At 37.3% G+C, this 21103-nt stretch overlaps 3 protein-coding genes across 11 annotated transcripts in view; 2 read left to right on the top strand and 1 right to left on the bottom strand.

Moving 5' to 3' along the window:
- Positions 1–595: 595 nt before the first annotated feature.
- On the top strand, positions 596–6771 carry LOC120440711 (intelectin-like). Its single transcript, XM_039613857.1, is given in 9 exon segments — positions 596–624; positions 720–806; positions 922–1068; positions 2979–3226; positions 4770–4934; positions 5642–5733; positions 5735–5757; positions 6183–6289; positions 6416–6771. Coding segments are annotated over 9 exon segments (1029 nt in total). The 5' UTR covers positions 596–608; the 3' UTR covers positions 6560–6771.
- A 4265-nt stretch (positions 6772–11036) lies between these two features.
- LOC116329090 (intelectin-like) lies at positions 11037–16777 on the top strand. Of its 8 annotated transcripts, XM_039613436.1 has the most exons (11): positions 11089–11242; positions 11400–11470; positions 12020–12072; positions 12763–12849; positions 13431–13553; positions 13675–13922; positions 14452–14616; positions 14884–14991; positions 15091–15208; positions 15481–15587; positions 15668–16777. In XM_039613436.1, the coding sequence occupies exons 4-11, from the start codon at positions 12765–12767 to the stop codon at positions 15812–15814; spliced, it is 1101 nt and encodes a 366-aa protein (XP_039469370.1). In that variant the 5' UTR covers positions 11089–11242; positions 11400–11470; positions 12020–12072; positions 12763–12764; the 3' UTR covers positions 15815–16777. The 8 variants fall into 8 exon arrangements, with proteins under 8 accessions (XP_039469373.1, XP_039469371.1, XP_039469377.1 ...); XM_039613437.1 differs by lacking the exon at positions 11400–11470 and having other exon boundaries at positions 11057–11172; XM_039613441.1 differs by lacking the exon at positions 12020–12072.
- Positions 16778–17553: 776 nt separating this feature from the next.
- Positions 17554–21103, bottom strand: part of slit2 (slit homolog 2 (Drosophila)) — a 103439-nt gene continuing 99889 nt past the window's right edge. For both annotated transcript variants that reach the window (XM_031751017.2, XM_039613435.1), the window contains one exon: positions 17554–19364. In XM_031751017.2, the coding sequence (XP_031606877.1) occupies positions 19108–19364 (257 nt within the window). In that variant the 3' untranslated portion in view covers positions 17554–19107. The remainder of the gene's footprint in view (positions 19365–21103) is intronic.

The following is a 21103-nucleotide window of genomic DNA, read 5'->3' as shown; positions in this document are numbered from 1 at the left end:
CTTTAGTAATGTAGCATTTATTAAAGCTTCAAAAAGAACTGAGATCAGATTTCACACTGTATGCATTTTGAACTCCTGTACCATTGATATCACTAAAACAAGAAATTATTACCGATATCTTTGAGAAGATTTCTTTTTTTGCAAGATTTTCCAACCTGAGCAATATAGTTAGCCAGTCAGTGTAAACATGTGGAACAAAAATTGACTATATCGACATCAAACTGACTCTGAACAGCTCTCCATGTTAAGTCTTGATGAGTGCTTGATCACTCGGGTGTGGAAACTTTCATTTATGTCATTTATGCTATTGATGCCAAATGTATACGCTACGCTAGATTACCATGGTTTCAGTCCTAGTGAAACTGACAGACAACACATCAAAGCCCTATTTGCTTAGTTATTATTGGTGTATGACTCAACACAAATCATTCTGCCAACAAGGAAACAATAAAAAAAATCACTAACTTTATATGTGTAACTTCATAAACATTTCTCATACTCAGAGTCATCACACCACTTCTTTCTCAGTACACGAAACCAGTTTCATTTATTAGTTAGACATCTCTTCGAAGAAGGAAATACAACACAAGTGAAGTAAAAACACACGCATGCATATTCTCAAAGGTTTTGTAAGCTTAACAATAATTACTACAACTTATGAATGGTTGTGTGAAATAACACTGAGTTTGATTGTTTAAATGGTTTTTTTCCCCTCATAGAGATGTTACACAACATATTTTTGCTTTTTGTGGGTCTGCTGTCATTGGAACACGTGTCCTTTGCAGAGGTTCCTTCTTCACAAATAGGTAATTCAAAAATGTGTGAACTAGTCTTAGGTGATACAACACAATACATATGCTCTGTGTACTTTCCCTTCCTGCTGTCAAAATTTTAATATTCTTAAATTGCTTTCATTTTTAGTAAATATCACAGAAACAAGAGAGTATGCTGAGAGGATGCAGAACTTCACCAGGACAAATTTTGAGCACTTGGTGAAAGTGAGGAACAGATCCATGTATGTTGTAAGGAGCTGTAAAGAGCTCAGGGACAGATATGATGAACGAGAAGGTAAGGACAATGTGTTCACATTTCATTAACTTAACACAACAATCCAAGGCATTTATGGCATTTATATTTACCATCAACAGTATTGTTTCTCCTCCAACTCAGCATGCTATATTACTTTCTGATGAAGATTGTAATACTTCTCTCCATCACTTTGTAAATAAGGTGAAGGACCTGAGATCCAAAATCTCCTCAAGTGCCTCCCTGAAGATACCCCTCGGTGTCATGGGTCATTTACTTCCTTTTCTTCAATCACACTTAATGACCAGCATTGGTCCCACATTGCTATCCATCATCAACAGTTCACTGAGGCAAGGCAGTGTCCCATCCTATTTTAAACATGCCGAGGTAACTCCTCTATTAAAAAAACAGAATCTAGATCCTAGCTTAACTAGTAATTACCGGCCAATTTCAAAATTGCCATTTTGAATTACGGGAAAAAATTGTAGAAAATCAGTTCAGGTCCTTACTATGCAGATTACAGATTGCTGACCCTTTTGAGTCTGGCTTTCAAAAGCATCACTCTACTGAGACCGCTCTCTTAAGGGTCTATAATGATTTATTAATGGCTTCTGATGCAGGGGATTGTTCTGTGATCATTTTGCTTGACCTCAGTGCAGCCTTTGATACCACTGACCATAAAATCCTACTTAACAGGTTGAAGGTTTTGGCTGGCATATCTGGATCTGCCTTAGACTGGTTTTCTTCCTACTTATCAGATAGGACCTTTTCTGTTAGGACTGACAGGTTTACCTCTAACATTGCCCCCCTAACCTGTGGAGTTCCACAGAGCTCAGTTTTGGGTCCATTATTATTTTCTTTTTATATTCTCCCTTTAGCTGGAATTATTCAATCTTTTAGCGACATTTCTTATCATTTCTATGCCGATGACATTCAGCTGCATATGTCTTTTAAGCCTCATCAGCTGGATAGGCTGTCCACCCTAGTCCAGCGTTTAACTCAAATCTCCGATTGGCTTTCTAACAATTACCTTGTTTTAAACAAAAATAAAACAGAGACCATGATTGTAGCTCCTTCTGAACTACATTCTAAAATCAGTCAGGTTCTTGCCTCTTTCTGTCCTTCTGCCAAGTCAAATATTCGAAATCTTGGAATAATATTCGATTCTTCTCACAGACTCACATGTAAAGTCTTTGTCTCGTTCCTGCTTCATTTCATTTAAGGAACATTTCTAAACTGCGACATATGGTTTCCTCAGCTGAATTAGAAAAATTATTCATGCATTTGTGTCATCGCGTTTAGATTATTGTAATGCCCTGTTTACCATCTTGGACAAATCATCTCTTTCTCGCCTCCAAGCTATACAAAATGCAGCGGCCAGGCTACTAACACGCTCTAGCAAGCGTGCTCACATTACTCCCATTTCATATTGTTTACATTGGCTCCCAATAGATTTTAGAATTCGTTTTAAAATTCTTGTTTTAACATATAGAGCACTAAATGGCCAGGCCCCAGATTATTTATCCAAGCTTCTTATAAAATACACTGCTGCTCGTTGTCTTTGCTCACAGGCTCAGAGTTTGTTGGTTGTTCCCTGAACATGACTGAAGACGAAAGGGGACAGAGCCTTTCAGTCTGTGGCACCAAGGCTGTGGAACAGTCTACCACCACAGCTATGTTTGGTTGACTCTGTGGAATCCTTTAAAAAGCAGTTAAAAACTTTTTTGTTTAAACAGGCCTTCTGTTAATCAACACTTTTGAATTGTTTTGAATTTGCATTGTTTATATTGTCTATTTTATTACTTAATGTTTTCTTTATTTTAACCTTTGTGTACAGCGCTTTGTGACTGCCTGTCTCTGGCGCGCTTAATAAATAGACCTTACTTACTTACTTACTTACTTATGTCCTCTTAAGACTGAATTATGTTATCTTAATGGTAAAACATTTCCAGATGGAGTATACTACCTGACTACAGGTAATGGCATGCTGTACCAGACTTACTGTGACATGACCACAGCTGGAGGCGGATGGACGCTGGTGGCAAGCGTCCATGAAAACAGCGTTTATGGGAGGTGCACTGTGGGTGATCGCTGGTCCAGCCAGCAGGGAAACAATGCTGACCTGCCGGATGGAGACGGGAACTGGTCCAACAGAAACACCTTTGGAACAGTAGAGAGCGCCACTTCTGATGACTTTAAGGTAAAATAACAAATCACCAGTGGTGAAAAGAGACATTAACACTACTTTATTTTATTTCAAGGTCGGTTAAGTAATTCCGTATTTTGCTTTTTACTTTCTTTTAATTCATATTTTTTATTTCACTGCATTTAACTAATTGTAATTAAATTGCATATTAAAGTTATACATAAAAAATGTATGGTAGGATAATAAAATACATTAATTTGGTGTCTCTAATCAGTTTCTAATCAGATTTTCCAAACCTGTTAGATGTTCTACGATAAGGCATCCATAAAGTGGGTTTTAATATCAACAAAGGCTAAACCTGTTAATTGATGTTTCTCTCTCTCTCTCTCTGTCTATCTCTCTCTCTCTCTCTCTCACACACACACACACACCTACACACACACACACACACACACACGCACACACACACACAGCCCCGTTCAGCTATCTTAGTGAGGACCCTCATTGACAGAATGGTTTCCCTAGCCCCTTACCATAACCCTAACCATTAAAAATAAATGCCTAACCCTAACCCTTACCCTAAACCTAAACCTAACCATAACCTAATTGTAACCCTGACACTAAAACCACATTTTGAGCCTCAAAAATGGCTTTAAGTGCCTTCAAAAATGTGAGGACCGGGTTGTGTGTCCTCACAAGTGACTGCTGGTTCTCACAAGTATAGTAGAATGCAGATTTCGGTCCTCACAAAGATAGCTAGACAGGAACACACACACACACACACACACACACACACACACACACACACACACACACACACACACACACACACACACACACACACACACACACACACACACTCCCTAGGTGCTTAGGGAGAAAAATAACATAGTCCTGGGGTCCTGAGCATTTTGTTTTTTTTCTATTCTTAATTATAACATTTCAGTTTGTGTTTTATCATTGTTCTAGAGTCCTTGGATCCCTGCTTTGATTACTTTGTTTCTCTAGAAGAGTTTTCCATGTCTGTTCCTCCGTCTGTCTCATCTTTCCTTTAGTGCCTGTTCCACTGTCACCACTATAAGTCTGTGATTAGGATTTATATTTTATTTCTTGCTTGTTTTACTTCTAAAGTACACTTTCTTTCATGAATTTCGTTAGTTTTATTTCCTTGTCAGATCATTGGTTTATCTGCTCCTGTAGTGTCTGTGTGTTTTGTCTGACCATGTTTTTTGTGATTCCCCATGCAATTTTGAATTGATTGATTGATTGATTGATTTTGAAATGCAGTTTATTAAATTGGAACTCAAAAATGAATTTACAAATGCAGAATTTATTCTACAATTCATTATTTAAGCACAGAAATCTTTATTTCGATGCACATGGCTCTTGTGGTCCTCCATAATTTTGGATTCCTGTTTTATAGACTTTGTTTTGTAATTTCATTTGATATTTTATAAATTTAAGATGACTAAATTCAAAGATGAAAAAAAAAACTGAGCAAATGGAACTATTTAAATCTATCTGTTGTAAAAGAATTGTGGCAAAAGTTTTAATTAAAAACATTAGTAGTGTCACAGTAGTGTGTGCACGTTCCCAGAATCCAGGTTACTACGATATAACAGCTGAGGACATGTCTGTGTGGCACATTCCCAACAACTTCCCGCTGGAATTCTGGAACATGGAAGCTGCAGCCGTCCTCCGCTACCACACTGAAAACCGCTTCCTCAGACTGTATGGAGGAAATCTCTTTCAGCTCTTCAAGGTAATTTAGCTGTGCAGAAACCGAACTTATAACCAGGGTAAAAGATCACAACCCGCTAGGTATAAGTTACATGGCAGCTAGTGTCTGTCATTAACAAGGTGGTACTACTGGATGGGTGATACTTTGTACAAATAATTGTTGCCATCGATGTCCTTCTTTGGGTGGTCTGTGCATGGGAAAAGGAAAAAAAGGAAGAATAAATGTTTTTGTTTGCATTTCTTTCTCTTCCTGTAACACTTGAAGACTTACACAAAGAAAGAATATTGCACTTATGACGCCTTTCTGTCAAAATGTCCTGTACAATTAAATTAATAGTGTTAAATTTAAATAAATGGTAAGAAGTTATCTGGTTGAAACAGAGATGCTGCACTCCTTCACTCCCGTCAGACATTATTTTTTCTCCAGGTTTGGTCATTTTTCTCTGTGGTCTTCTCTTTTTGCCTGTAGCTGTTCCACAAAAGCCAGAAAATCATATTCACACAGCTACAAATGTGGATTTTTAAAATATATTTTCAAAAGCATTACATTTGTTTGCTTTTCAGTCAGAAACTATTTACAGATATACAAATACCTCCAGCACTGAGCCACTTCTAACCAGTTAGCGCTGAGACTTTTTTAGTATAAAATAAAACAGTGGTTAAAAATATTGTTAACTACACAAATAAACATGCAGATCTACGCGTGATAAGACTGTCTTATCTTTTCAGCAATATCCAGTGAGATACAATGTTGGGTCATGCGGTGACAGAGGGCCAGCTATTCCCATCGTATACGACCACGGGGATGAGGAGTCCACCAGAATGTTATGGACCCAATTCAAGAAGTAAGAAGATCATGTATGACGAAAATAATGATAATAGAGAGGTTTTTTAACCATTAGCCATAATGGCTGATAGAGTATAGTTGTCACCCCGGGCGGTCGGTTGGGGATGACACTTAAGTTTGTGAATGTCGCTTGAGAATGAGGAAATGTAGGAGCTTAACAAGGCGATGCAGGATTTTGAAATTGATACCATTAGGTGTGTCTGCTAGAAGGCTGCACTGCTAGAAGGGGTAGCACTGGTGCCCACCAATATGTTTTGTTTTTACCATCACTGGATAATGTAAAATATAGATCTGGATTAGCATTAAATGTTTGCTTATTTTTTGTGTAAATTGCAACACAGTATTAAGACTCAAATAATTTTTTTTTTCAATTTCACAGTTTGGTGTTTAAATATATTTGGTTTCATGTTTTCCGTTTGAAAGATGAATTTGAACCAGGCTTCATCACATTCAGGGCTATAAACCGTGAACGTGCCACCATGGCTATCTGCTCTGGTGTCAAGCCGACTGTTGGTTACAACACTGAACATGTGAGTAGTCAATCATCACACATCTGCTGGCAATGAGTCATCACAACAAATGGTATCAAGTGTGCTGGCAATATTTGTGTGTGTGTGTGTGTGTGTGTGTGTGTGTGTGTGTGTGTGTGTTTGCAGTACTGTATAGGAGGAGGAGGATATTTCCACCCTGAGCAATGTGGGGACTTCCCATCCTTTGACTATGACAGACTGGGCGGGGATCAAGGCTGGAGCGCCTCCAGAGAGATGACCGAGGCTGCTGTCTTACTGTTTTACCGCTGAGAGGATTTGTGTACATGTAGCCTCGACTATAGTCTGTTCAGCTGTCCCAGCTGTAACCAGATCAGGGAAGACTGAACAGATTTTTTTTAAACATATATTAATCACATAGTTTCTATATATCAAAAAAAAAAAGGTAATTGAGAGATTATTAAGAGTCATTTGTAATTAAGGCACACACCAGCAGTAATGAACTGTGTATTCAAATAAAATGATTAAAAGATGAGCTCTCTGAAATTATTTTGGGTACTTGTTTTTAATAGTCAGTAGACATGAAATGCTGGAGACAAATATAAATATGAACGGACAATATTGGCAGTTTATTTGTTACCAATAAACCAGTTATTATACCAATAACATCAGTTTGGAGATCACCTATACACTATATTGCCAAAAGTATTTGCTCGTCTGCCTTCACAAGGAGATAAACTTGAGTAACATCCCATTCGCTGCTCTAATTCATCCCAAAGGTGCTGTGTTGTGTTAAGGTCAGGACTCTGTGCACCACACCAGACTCGCTCATCCATGTATTTATGGATATAAATATATGGATGAACATGACTGCACTGGTTTGCAGTCATGTTGGAACACAAAGGGGTCATCCCCAAACCCACAAAGTTGGGAACAGGAAATTCTCCAAAATGTCTTGGGATGTTGAAGCATCAAGACTTCCTCTCACTGGAACTAAGGTGCTGAGCTCAGCTCCTGAGGAACAACCTTGCACCATAATCCCTCTACACCAAACTTTACACTCGACACAGTATAATCAGAAAAGTACTGTTCTTCTCGCAAACACAAAACCCAGACTTGGTCATCAGATTGCCAGACTGAATGTGATTCGTTACTTCAAGAAACACGCCTTCACTGCACTGCACTCTAGAGCAGTATGTAGTGATGGGCTCTGAAGAAAGTTGTTGATCTCTGTGCACTATGCACCTCAGTGTCCGCTGACCATTTTGTGGCTGAGCTGCTGTCATTCCCAATTGTTTCCACTTTGTTTTAATACCACTAACCACTGACTGTAGAATATTTAGTAGTGAACTCCTCAGAGTGACCCATTCTTTCACAAATGTAGCAGCAGTCTCCATGCCTGTGTGATTGATTTTTATACAACTGTGGCCACGGAAGTAATTGGAACACATGAATTGAGTGATTTGAATGGCTGAATGAATACTTTTGACAATATAATGAACCTGAAAGAGACAATGGACGCTTTGACTGTGGGCAGAATACAGCTATGAATTTCAGACAGATATTAGAAATACCAAAAAGTTGCGTTTCTGTGTAAATATTTTATTTACAAAAGAACCCAGAAAATAAATAAACTTTTTAACCTGAAAAAACAGTCCTGGATCTTTTTTTTCCCCTCATTTTTTGTTTGATGCACCAAATATTTTCAGCTTGTGAAAGATCTGGACTGCAGATAGAAATTTCTGCACCTAGAAAAAAAGGCACTCAAAGTACTTAAATAAATTAAGTAATGTAAACAGTCCTGCTAATGCAAATAGCTTAAGTTCACCTAATATTGTCTCCCATTTGAGTTAGTTTAACTTATTATTTTTGATAAACTTCAACTACACTATTTTGCATCTCAAGGACCTGCTACTTTGAAAATATAATCTAATTTTACTAATGTGTTTATTAGCTTTCATTCCTGGGGTCAATTTGACCCCAAACATAAAAAGCTAAAGCCACTCCCCCTGAATTGCAGAAGAGAATGGATGGATGGAAACATAATAGAACGTAGACATGACAACACAAGCTTGACAATGTGGAAACAGACATGAAACACATGACAGACAGGGGAACAAAAGAGAGATGAAAAGTACTGACATAGTTAAAAGTACAACATAGAGAAGACAAACTTACACCGAAGACAGAAAAAGACTCATAAACACAGAGACATGAATGAGCCTAAACTAGAATAAAAACCAACTAAACTCTAACTAAATAATAAAACAAGAACTTTACATTATTTTAATATAACATAAGAATAAAAAATATAATATAAACTGAAAATGCCGGGTCCCCTGATAGATAGCTAAAGGTTAATAAGCTAGCAGCTAATAAGCTAACGCAGCCATTTCACTAAGTTAGCTGACTGAGTTCACTGCGGTAGCTGAAACAGACTGCAAAGTTTTTAAGATTTACTCAGTGCGTTATTCTGAGGTTGTTTTTTTCTTCTTCTTTTGATACAATATTCTATTATATACAGAAATTTAGTTTCATGCCGTTAGCGAAGATTTCAGAACTGATGAAAAAGGCAAGGAGTTAAGGGTGAGTGACATGAGCTGGTAAAAGCAGAGAGAAGTTAACTTTTAGTGATATGACCATGTAGAGAAGTGGCTGAATATTTTGAGAGGATTATATTGCTGCACGCCAGCCTTTTGAAAATCAGAATTCTAGTTTCAGCCTCTTTCAAAAATGTCTAATTACCAGAAACCAAATGTGCTGGCTACTTTACTCACCTTGATGAGCAACATAGATTCTTGTTCTGACCAAAGCAAAGATACTGGCAGGTCAAAACTCGGTGTATGCCTTACACTTGTAGGAACAAAGATCACTGTATAGAGTTGAACCATGACTATGACTTAATTATAGTTCAATTAATTTTGAACTGATTAAGTAGTTTTGTTGTATTTCACTTTTTTCACCCTCCAATGTAGGTGTAGCAAGAACTCCAACCTTCAAAGGAGTTCAAACAGAGCATGCTCAACACGTTCTACGCCAAACTTGGCAGCCGTCTTATTCAACTGATGACATTTTTCAAAGAGAAGGCTCCCAAAGCAGATAAAACAGCAAAAATTTTCACTGAAATTTAAAACTTTCATGATGGAAAGAGATTTAACATGAACCTCAAACTGAGATGTTGAATTCTAGCATTATTGCACTTTGTTTTCATTTTTCCTTTCCTCTTTCTATTCTCCTGCTTTACAGCTAAATCTTGAACATCCTTTGTCCACTATATCCACTATCCCTCATCTGCACATATCCAAACCATCTCAGCTTTCCCTCTCTATTTGTCACTTGGTTTTGGTTTCCTCAGAACCGATTACTCTCTAGAACAAAGATCATCGGTTTTTACCTACCCATTTGTAGTTTGTTCTCAACTACAAAAATACAGAGTTATAACTAGAATAATACATAGCTCAAACATAACACCAAAAGTTGCAGGGTGATGCTTAAAGGCATAAAAGTATTATGGCGATTTGCAGAATCTTCTGGGTCACAGTTAGTATAAACCATCTTTCTGATGATGATAATAATGAACTGTAGGAGTCTGATGAGCCAGCTCTAAGATGATGCATATAGTATAGTAATGTGGTATAGTAATCCATGACAACGATCTAGTTCATTACCAGCCTGTGAAGGGCATTCAAAGTGACTTTGTGAAGGTCTCTGAAGAACTGCTGATGTCCTTGGTAATTTTTGAAGTGATCTATGCACTACTTGTTCTACTACAATTATTACCAAGGGCCTGAATAAAACTTCATTCATTCAGAGTACAGTAGGCTGGAAGCTGGTAAAGTGTTCCCCAACTTAGAGGCTCAAGAGTCTGGATCACTGTATCAAAACACAGTATCTTATTTTATTTTTTGTTGCAATACCTGGACTACAAGGCATTTCTGATAGTCATTTTTTGAAATTGAATGTTAACCACGCAGGTATTGAAAAATAACAGAGCCAGGTATATCTATATTAGTTTTGCAGAACTGAAAAAGTGACTCTGTTGTACACATTTTTTTTAATCAATCTTATTTATTTATTTATCTTTTTTGTATTTTCTTTATTACCAAGGGCACCACTGTAATTTTTGTTATCTTCTAGCAACCTAATGACAATATAAATAAATCTTGAATCTTGAATCTCATTCCTTTCTTCTCATGTAAGGCATGAATGAAAACTTTCATTTAACTATTAAATACTTTACTTTAATTTTAGTCAAAAGGTACATGTCAAGTGTAACTAAAATTTAGGGAATTATGATAAACTTCAATTTTTAAGTTCATCAACTCAAAAAAATCTTAAGGCAGTCGGTTGCCTTCATTTTTTTAGGTTATGCCAACTTCTTTGGGTTTACAGTGTTGTAAAGTAAGGAAAACGCTAAGGAAAATTGATGAATTATATAATTAATAATCATTCTCCTTGGTGTGTCTTAGCGTGACAGAAAGGCAAAGCTGAGAAGTATGAGGTAAATATTGTGTTTAATAAACAAAGATCAATCAGGAAACTGACACTAGTCTGGGGATGGAGACGGGGAAATATAAAGCATGATGCACACGTGTAGTGTGTTAGTTCAACTATCTTGTAAATATGTCTTTAATACAAAAAAGATTAATATTTAACAATACAGGAGAGGGTGTGTGTGTGTGTGTGTGTGTGTGTGTGTGCGCGTGCGCATGTGTGTTGTTCAGGAGCTATAGAAAATACCATGTTTGAGCAATGCTCAAAAATGACTTCCTCTTAACCTAATTTTAAACTCAAACTCTCCTCTTACTGTCATGTGAGCCAAACTTTCTCTTCATATTCTTCTGTCATGTGAATAAGTCTTATTCCTACTGCAGACATCGGAAGAGAATTTAAATAGTGGAGAAACAAACCGGAAATTAATTCAGGTAACAACTCGGATTTAATTTTCAGTCAGTGGAAATTTTTTTTTTAAGAGCATTGTCAGCTTCACTGACTGTGAGTATCTTTCTTTGTTGCTTTTATAAACATATAGAGCAATTCTCTATTAATCACATTGAACCTCATTGTCCTGCTGTGAATTTTCATGTAAAATGTCTTCAGGGAAAAAAACACTGGTTTTAAACTAATTTCTGTTTTAACAAAATACATGTAGTTTATTGTGTCAGATTGGCAGTCTGTCCAGAGTGTACCCCACTTCACGCCCTATAGTACCTGGTGATAATGGTAAAAGAACATTTAGTTTATTTTCTCTCTTTTTTTTTATTCATGATCACTGCTTGAAATTTTCATGATTTGAATTTAAGTTGATTTGAACATAATTTTTATGCTTATATATTCAAGGCTTATATATCAAGGTCCAAGCAAGCAAAAAAAAAAAAAAAGGAACTTATTCCGGTCAATTGCACAACTCCAAAAAATCCACAATAGGACACAAGCTGAGGAAAACTAAAAATTGCAAGAACACAAGAGGCAGCATAGACGAGAAGAGGAAAGACTTTGGTGATGAAAACAGGAAAGACAGGGCTCTAAATATTCACACAATCAGAGCAAGTAGGTACAAACTAGACCCAGGCAATAAAAACTATCAGACATGGGAGGAAGTAAAACTAAACATAAGACTCCAGAGGAACATAGTTACCAAAATAAAGCAGGACATGAATAACAAGAACCAAAGAAGCTATAACATAAACAGTAACTAGCACTAAAATACAACAAAAACATAATTTGTTATTCTTGACCAAGAATTATTAATTTCCTTTCTTCTTTCTTAAGAACTGAGACCTGCTTCATAATCTTCAAGACCTGTTCAAACAAATACAACAAAGGTCAATAAAACAAGCACACACATTATTATTATTTGTTTTTTTAAATTAGGTTTCTTGAGATGGAGATGAATTAACTTAATATTCTGCTTGTTACAGCTACTGAAAAACTCTTTTATTTATTTAGTTCATTTAGTCATTTCACTTTTTTTTTGCTGCCATGCAGAAATAATTTAAAAATAATTTATCTTGAAGTTTTGACTTAAGTTCAGCAGAAAATTCAAGTTATTTTCTCAGACATTTGAGCTAGTAAGTTCAAATTTTGAGATGCAGAACATAACAAATTTATTAGACCGTCTATCATTAACTAGAAGAACACACAAATATTTAAAAAATGCCTTAAATTTGTTAAAAACTGAAAATTATGTTTTTATTTATCAGACAAATTCCTGTTGAATTCATGTTTTATACCCAATTTTGAGAACACTAGACTTCTCTGAGATGTTAGAAATTAAACATAAACATTCAAGCAGTAAAAAAATGTTTCTGTTCAGGAAATAAAGTAAATATTTCTACATATTTGTCATATTTGTCATCTTAATCAAAAAAATAATACTGACTTTTGAGATAATAACCTGAAATTTTGACATATGGATGCCTTTTTTTGCAGAGGTGGAAACAAGCTTCCATATTTTGATGTGTGTCAGATAACATTTATCATCAAGCACCTAATATGTATTTTTTCACCCACAGAGATGTTACATCGCATAATTTTGCTTTTTGTGAGTCTGGTGTTTTTGGAACAAGTATCCTTTGCAGATTTTACTTCTTCACAAATAGGTAATATGAAAAACTATTTCTATTAGCTTTCAGTGATACAGCACACATAGAGTCATGGTGACAAGAAAATACACCATCTGACACTTATCACCTATCAGGACATAATAAAAATAATCGATCCTTAGCAGGTCTTAAAATGAGGTAAATACAACCTCAGATGAACAACAACTCAAAACATCTTACACCATGTCACTTTTTTCCATGTGGGAAAAAAGATGTTGTGCGCTTTTCACTGCGCAGCTTTCCAGTTGCCTTCTTGGCTCAGCACCACACACAGCTCTCTCCCTGGTCCCAGCAACATCCTCAAAAGGAGAGACATGATCAGATGATGAAGGTCAGGTATGTGAGTCAGCCTCCACTGACACCACACCCCGAACCCACTGCTCCATCCCTCCGCTGCAGCTGAGCCACAAGCCACACTCCGCCGCAGACATGTTATAATATGTGTTGTTGTTTATCTGAAGTAGTATTAACCTAACTTAAAGGACCAAATTGTTTTCTATTATATTTTTCACACAATTCCAAATCTCCAAATTGCTTTACATGTGTACTTTCTCACATTTTCTTGACTTTGTTTTCAGCAAAATGCACAGAAACCACACGTGAGGAAGAAGACTTTGAACAGCTGAAGAAACTGAGGAACAGATTCACTTATATTGCAAGAAGCTGTAAAGAGATCAAGGACCGATATGGCGAATATGAAGGTGAGGACAATACAATCACACAAATCTCAAGTCATAATTATTAAATGGGCAACACTCATTAATTCAGGATATTTCTACCCTCTTAAAATGAAACTGTGTTTTCTTAATACTTTGTTTCCAGATGGAGTGTACTACCTCACCACAGCTAATGGCATGCTGTACCAGACTTACTGTGATATGACTACTGCGGGAGGCGGATGGACGCTGGTGGCGAGCGTCCATGAGAACAGCATTTATGGAAGGTGCACAGCCGGCGATCGCTGGTCCAGCCAGCAGGGCAACAATGCTAACCTGCCGGATGGAGACGGAAACTGGTCCAACAGAAACACCTTTGGAACAGTAGAGAGCGCCACTTCTGATGACTTTAAGGTAAAATCAGCCGTGGTGGTAAAAACAGTGCTGGAAAGTAACATTAACTGAAGCACTTTACTTAATTTACTTAAAACTGATTGTGAGATCATAAAATGCAACACACTGCAGTGGTTAATTTGTTGCCAACTCATCAGTTTCTTGCCAGATGAACTGTTTAGACAGAAATGCTCACAGGATACAACAAGAAGAAGCAACAATTAAATTCCTTGATTTATCGTCTGATTGTGTATCTTAACCATGATGTAAATAACAGTATTAAACACCAATTAATATCATAGATAAAATATTTACCGTAGGAAAAAAACACTTTTGATATTAAGGTCTATTTAGCTGGTTATAAGCTACAGTTCCAGCTTATGTCACTGAATTGGTTAGGTGCAGGTGGGCGTGGGATGTCACAAAAATTTTATTTGAAAAGAAAAGCAAAATATTTGAAAAGCAAAATGAAGCAATTTATGATGCAAAAGAAGTTAACTGGGCCAGAAGTGTTAATTTGAGTCATAACTATGTGTGTACCCTTACACAGAATCCAGGTTACTATGATATAACAGCTGAGGACATGTCTGTGTGGCACATTCCCAACAACTTGCCGCTGGAGCACTGGAACCAAGCAGCCGCAGCCATCCTCCGCTACCACACTGAAAACCAGTTCCTCACATTGTATGGAGGGAACCTCTTTCAGCTATTCAAGGTAATTAAAGCTCTGAAGAACTTATTAATTTGTAAATTTCAAAAACATAAATGATCAAGAGGAAAAGCTTCTGAAAATTGATCCAATAGTTTATATTCTGTAGTAAATCAGCCGTTTCCCAAGGTGGAACGTTGGAACGTTTTAAAGTTTCAAAAATTCCTGTGAAAAGATTGTTAGTTGTCTGCTACGTCAATGGTATACTTGTCCCGAGAAATAAAGGCTGTTTCATGCAGGAAAATTGTGAGCTGAACACTGACGATATCATAGATATGTGTCTACTACTTCCTCCAAAGAACAATACAAACTGGTTCTAACCAGAAAAGAAAGAGAAGTGAGAGACCCCAGAGCACAACTGAACAAGAGGATGACTCACAGGTCACTTTATTAGACATACTTAGTTGATACCAACTTGGAGTGTGTGTGTGTGTGTCTGTACATACACACTCATGACAACCCCCCCCCACACTGTTGCAGCAATATCCAGTGAGATACAAAGTTGGAACGTGCAGTGACAGAGGGCCAGCTATTCCCATCGTGTATGACCATGGAGACGCGGTGTCCACCAAAAAGTTGTATGGACCCAATCCAAGAAGTAAGAAGCGCATTTAATCAGATTGAAAATGATATTTTGGACCATTAGAAGACAATGTTACCATCAATCTTGATCACTGTTTGCATCAATTAATATGTAATGAGAGTCTTTTATATATTTTACACATAAAATAGTTGTTTAAACTTGCAACACAAAATGAATAACTGAGTTTTTAAGTATTTATGAACTTACTCTATTAATTAAACCAGTTGTCATATGAATGTTTATTTAATTATTGAATTTGTTTGTTTGTTTCTTTGTTTGAATGAAAGGGGAGTTTGAACCAGGCTTCATCACTTTCAGAGCAATAAACTGGGAATCTGCAGCCATGGCTATCTGCTCTGGTGTCAAGCCCACTGTCGGTTGCAACACTGAACACGTGAGTAATCATCGTCACACATCTGCCTATACTGTGTCAATACAACAAAGTACACATGGTGTAAAAAACCCTCTTTTTAGTATTGTATAGGAGGAGGAGGATATTTCAACCCTGAGGAGCAGTGTGGGGACTTCCCATCATTTGACTACGACAGACTGGGCAAGGAGCAAGGCTGGAGCGCCTCCAAAGAGATGACCGAGGCTGCTGTCTTACTGTTTTACCGCTGAGTGGGTTTGCGTACATGTAACTTCGACTATAGTCAGTCCCAGCTGTAACCAGATCAGGTGACATCAGGTTTATTTGTACAGTCATCAATCACAAAATTTCTCTTTTATTGGAGAACAAATCAGAAGTTGTCAGTGAAAGAGTCATTTGTAATTAAGCAACACAAACCGTAGATGGCACTATAGAACTGTGTAGTTACACGAAACATTCAAAGTTGTGTTTATTGGAATTCATTTGACAGTTTGTTTTAGTCAGCAGAGAAAAAGAAAAATGAACTGCGAATAGTTTTCATGGTCATGGTCTAACCTTCAATTTTTATGAAAAAAAAATTTGTATGTAAGTCATCCTCACTATTATTGACAAGACCTAAATTACTCAGGACTAATCAGTGAAACTGAGTTTTTTAATGTTGTGTCCATTGCTTCCACTGACAGCTCATGACATGAAAACCGTCAGGTGTAAGGTTGGTCTAGAGGTCACCTATAGCTGAAAGAAAAACTGGCCACACTGGCTGGATATAGCCATGAACTTCAAACAGATGCTGGAGGTCTAAAGTTTGCACATTTGTTCCCTTGTGTGATGTGTGTCCTCTGATTCTTCTGGAACTAAAGGTCTGATTAGTTAAACAGCAAATTTTCACTGACGGTTTAGTAAGAAATGTGGTAATGATGAAATGCTTTTCCCTGGAAAGCCTGCTTTGATTAGAATGTTATTAACCTGATCTAGAACTATATTAAAAACTAAGACTAGGTGTGGTTTTATTTAACCTAAAAGACAGACAGACAAACAAATGAACAAACAAACAAATCCCACAATTGAAAACTAACTGAAATGATTTTTTGAAATAAAAACAAAATACAAATATTTGCAGTAAATGTCCTTACTTAGTTTTTGACAACACAGCGAGTATGATGCATTTGTTTGATGAGACTTGAGATAACTAAATGAGCAAATACCCAGCCTCACAAAGTGTTGTGTTTTTATTGTAATACCTGTTCTGACCTTTCCAAATTTTAGCCGGACAAACACTCTTCATATAATAAGAATAAGAAAAACAAGAAAAACAAAAATCCCCCTAAAACTAAGACTGAAACTAGCCTAAACTAAATCCAAACCTTTCTAAACAGTAACACCAGAGCTGAAAATACAAAACTGTAACATTTAACAATGAATGCTGAGCTTGCGGTAAACGTAACTGCTTTTTTTTTTTTACGTCTCTACCATTTTACTTACCTGACTTATTACGACCATGGGTCTGATACAACCTTTGGTTAAGACAGCTAAGGACTGCACTGCAAACAGAAATGATGAATATAAATGTAGGTATTCATTTTTTTCTTTTTAGGAATAATGCACATCTTATTTATTTAATAAATCAGCTGAGCTAGAAACTTAAAAAAACAAAACAAAACTCTTATGGAAGAATACTCTAGTCGGAAAACATGTATTGGTAAAATATTGCAAGAATAAAATTGTTCTTATTGTTGTGTGTATCCTCTGAATTCCTCAGAAACACTAAAAGAAAATGAAAGACAATTAAGATGATTAAATATTTAACAAGTTAAAGAAAGGGGATGAAAGGGGGTACAGGTGAGGATTTCCGGTGTATTCTCGATTTTCTGCACTATGCAAAAAAAAATTCAAAATAATGGGAGTTTATTTTTCACATTACTGGCCTCCAGTCTTTAATAATCGTTCTCCTCGGTGTATCTTAGCGTGACAGAAAAGATAAGCTGAGAAGTGTGAGGTAAATATTGTGTTTAATAAACAAACATCAGTCAGGGAACTGACATTAGTCTGGGGATGGAGACGGGGAAATATAAAGCACAATGCACATGTGTAGTGGTGGAGGGGGGGACATATTTATCTGTTACACAAGGTGCCCCCCGTACAGTAGGAGCAGGAAGTTCTATATAACATACAGATCAGGATCCAAGTCTACGGTACAAAAACTTAGCAGCAACATGTTAACATCGGAGACCAAGGGGCTAACAAAGTAGTTTCATTTAGAAAAAAGTCACAGTATTCTTTAAGCATAAATTTGTTAAAAAGGTAAAAACAGTCCTAAGCATCCTCTAGGGTCAATGCTACTCACAAGATCTGTGTGTGAAATACATAGGTAGGGAAATTATCTATACATTTATACTCTAATATAAAGACCTTCTGGTAATGGCACAGTACAAACTCCCAGGAAACGCGACAAAAATATACAATGTCTTCACGTCACATTTGCAGATTAAAATGTAACTAAAGGTCTCTGGCAAGCACAATAGTTTCAGTGATCCAAAAAAAAAGAAAAAAACAACTTCTCTTCAACCAAAATAAAGGACACCATTTTGTTAGTTCAGCTATCTTGACAGATTATGTCTTTTTAATACAAAAATAAGGACAAATACTGTATAAATTAATATATATTAAAAGAATCAGATTGATACATGGGGAATCTACTGAATAAGTACAGGTATTTATGATACAATAAATACTTGTCATTCATGACTGGGGGCAGAATAAACGGACTGAAGTGTGTTTATCCTGGCAGGTAATATGTTTACCTCTATAGGTGAGAGTATTTATGTGTGTTTGTGTGTGTGTTGTTCAGTAGCTGTAGAAAATAGCACATGATTGAGCACAGCTGTGTGTAGGATCATGCACACAGTCTCAGAGGGTTCAGGAGGTCTGTTAAAAGGGAGACTGCAGACTGCAGTGGTGGTTTCTTGTGAAGGTTGTCACTGCTCGCCCTCTCCCAGTGCCTTAACGCAGCTCCTCCTAGTGGTGAGTCTGTGGTACTAAGGTTACTCCTAAAACACACAACTGGGGGACAGGAAGCAGGAAGTCTGTGGTCAGGAAGTGGTCAGCTGTCAGTGACACGTCAGTCCTCCAGGGAAGAGACAAGTGTGGCACACCATTGGAGTCATCATGACCAACAAAAAGAAGTAGATAAAAGGAAAAAGTTAACTTCTGTGTGTGTGTGTGTGTGTTTTTTTTTTGTCTTTTTCTCCACTTCATAATAAAAAATAAGTCTGTTTTCGTACTTTACAATACAATTCGACATCCCCACCGGGGAAGCATCAATCATCAGTCCAGCACTGACAAGAAAAGAAACTTTTTTTTGTTTGTTTTTTCAGGGTTTAAAAAAGGTGGTGGGGGGTACTGTGCATGGTTTCCTCACAGGGAATTGGGATCTTGGACAACAGGGGTTGGGGGATCAAGTAAGGCGAGCAGGAACACAGAACATATCTGGAGAACAGAAAAATCTGCCGAGGGTGTTGTCTCTGTTTTTTCTTTCTTTCTTTTTTTATAAAGAACACTTTGTACAGCCGCACTTGACAACTTTCTCCACTTCCTGGACAAAAGAAGACCCGTCAGTGCACTGGAAGGTGTATTTCCTGCGTTTGCTGCGAAGGGGGGTGCAGCAGGTGCCCTGTCCTTCTGCTCCCCCCGGGCAGCTGCCTCGACACTCTAAACGGGAGACCTTCTCCTGGGTTTGGCACGCCGCGTAGCCTTGCTGTCTCTGGTAGACATCTCGGACCCGTTCCCCTCGGCAGGCCACCTCTGCAGACACGAGGAACAGAAAGAATATTTGCAAGGTGTCCAAAGTTTTTACTGAGAACTCCATCAATTCTGCACATCATGGGAAAAAATTGTCAGGCTTTGGCAAGAAAGTAAGAAATATACTAGGAATGATGTGACTACTGTTTGGACTTTTTTGAAAAAAGATTGAGAGTGTTGTGGGAATGAAATGTTCAAACAGGAGTGCTCTATTGTGTTCAAATGACAGTCAGTCTTAATGGTAAAAACAGCAACACAACAAGTCAGTACACCAATGACACAAAGAGGAAAAAATGTAAGAAGAGGAAAAATGGCACTAACACGAAGAATAAAGAAAAACCCTTTCTAGAAATAACTGCTCTGCTCTGTGAACTGTTCATAAAACCTTCGGGTTCAATTTGGTTCAATGGCGTTAGTTTAGTAGAAGTCGATGTTGGTTCAACTAAATTCAGATGCAAAAGAAAGTTTTTTTCTAGAAGCCTTTTTAACAACTTGACAGTTGAAAACTTGATTTTTGTCAATCAAACACTGCATTTGTTTCATATTTAAGAATTTGGTAGTAGCATTGAAGTGATACTACTATACTACTACAAAGAGTCGTAGTATGTGGTATGAAAGACTTTCTGTATCTGGTTTTGTGTCAGTGGAGCTGAGTCAGTTTGTCCTTCACCACCATCCAGTAAGCAGCGGGTGGGGCCGAAGCTCGTCAGGATTATCCACGATGGACAGCAGTGACCTCATCTCCACCACAGCTTCAAATGGGTCCAGTCTTCAGCCAATCACAGAGTCAGGTTTCCTAATCAGTTTATTCAGTCTGTTGGTGTCACCAGCTCTGATGTTGCTCCGCCAACAGCAAAGTACACTTCAATCGCCTCAAATGGCCCATCAATTTGTTGCACACACTGAATATCTCAGCCTTCTTAGAAAAACTGGCCTGCAAGGTGTGTATTTTATTTGAAATTACAATGCAATTATTTACAAATATTTAAAAGTAGGAACACTACAATAACGGGCTAAAAGGAAATGAAGAAATAATGAAGAAATAATTATACCTTAAGTAATGTGTATGTACTTTTACACATGCCATATATGCATAGTTTTGTTTTGTATAGTATAGTCCTGTAAAAATATGACTTGTTAGACTCTTGTTCTAATGTATCTACCGTAATGTTTTTGTAGGTAAACAGAATTACAGTGTAATTCCCCTGTGGAGCTCCTGCGCTGCTCATCACCACAGCAGACATAGCTCTCCTCAGTCTCGCATCTGTCAGGTAGTCAGTAATCCATTAGATGGTGGATGTGTTTACTGACACGTTCTATAGCTTCTCTACAGCAGCAGCAGTTGGATCGTTTTAAATGCACTTGAGAACTCAAAGAGGATGATCCTCATTGTGCAGCCATTACTATCTAGATGGGAAGAAGCTCTCTGCAGCATGTAAATGATTGTATCATCATCTCCCAGACTGGGTCTGTGTACAAAGTGCAGAGATTCAACACTAGCATCTTAGGCACCTTCAACTCATGTGATGTGAGTGCAACTGGTCAACAGTTGTTAAGCTGAATCTTACACTGTTTATAAATCTGTGAAATGAGTTGACAAAAGTAGGATCCAGCTCAGAAAAGGAAATGCCCCTGATACACAGACAGACTTGGTTCTTTCTGTTTTACCAGTCCTGGGATATAATTACACTAATATAAAGCCCTGTTACCTTTGCAAAAATGTATTCCTTTAATGCTAAAAT

This window comes from Oreochromis aureus, linkage group 6 (genome assembly GCF_013358895.1).
Source record: "Oreochromis aureus strain Israel breed Guangdong linkage group 6, ZZ_aureus, whole genome shotgun sequence".
Lineage (NCBI taxonomy): Eukaryota > Metazoa > Chordata > Actinopteri > Cichliformes > Cichlidae > Oreochromis > Oreochromis aureus.
The sequence above is the reverse complement of the archived record's forward strand: the minus strand, read 5'-3'. Positions and strand labels throughout refer to the sequence as shown.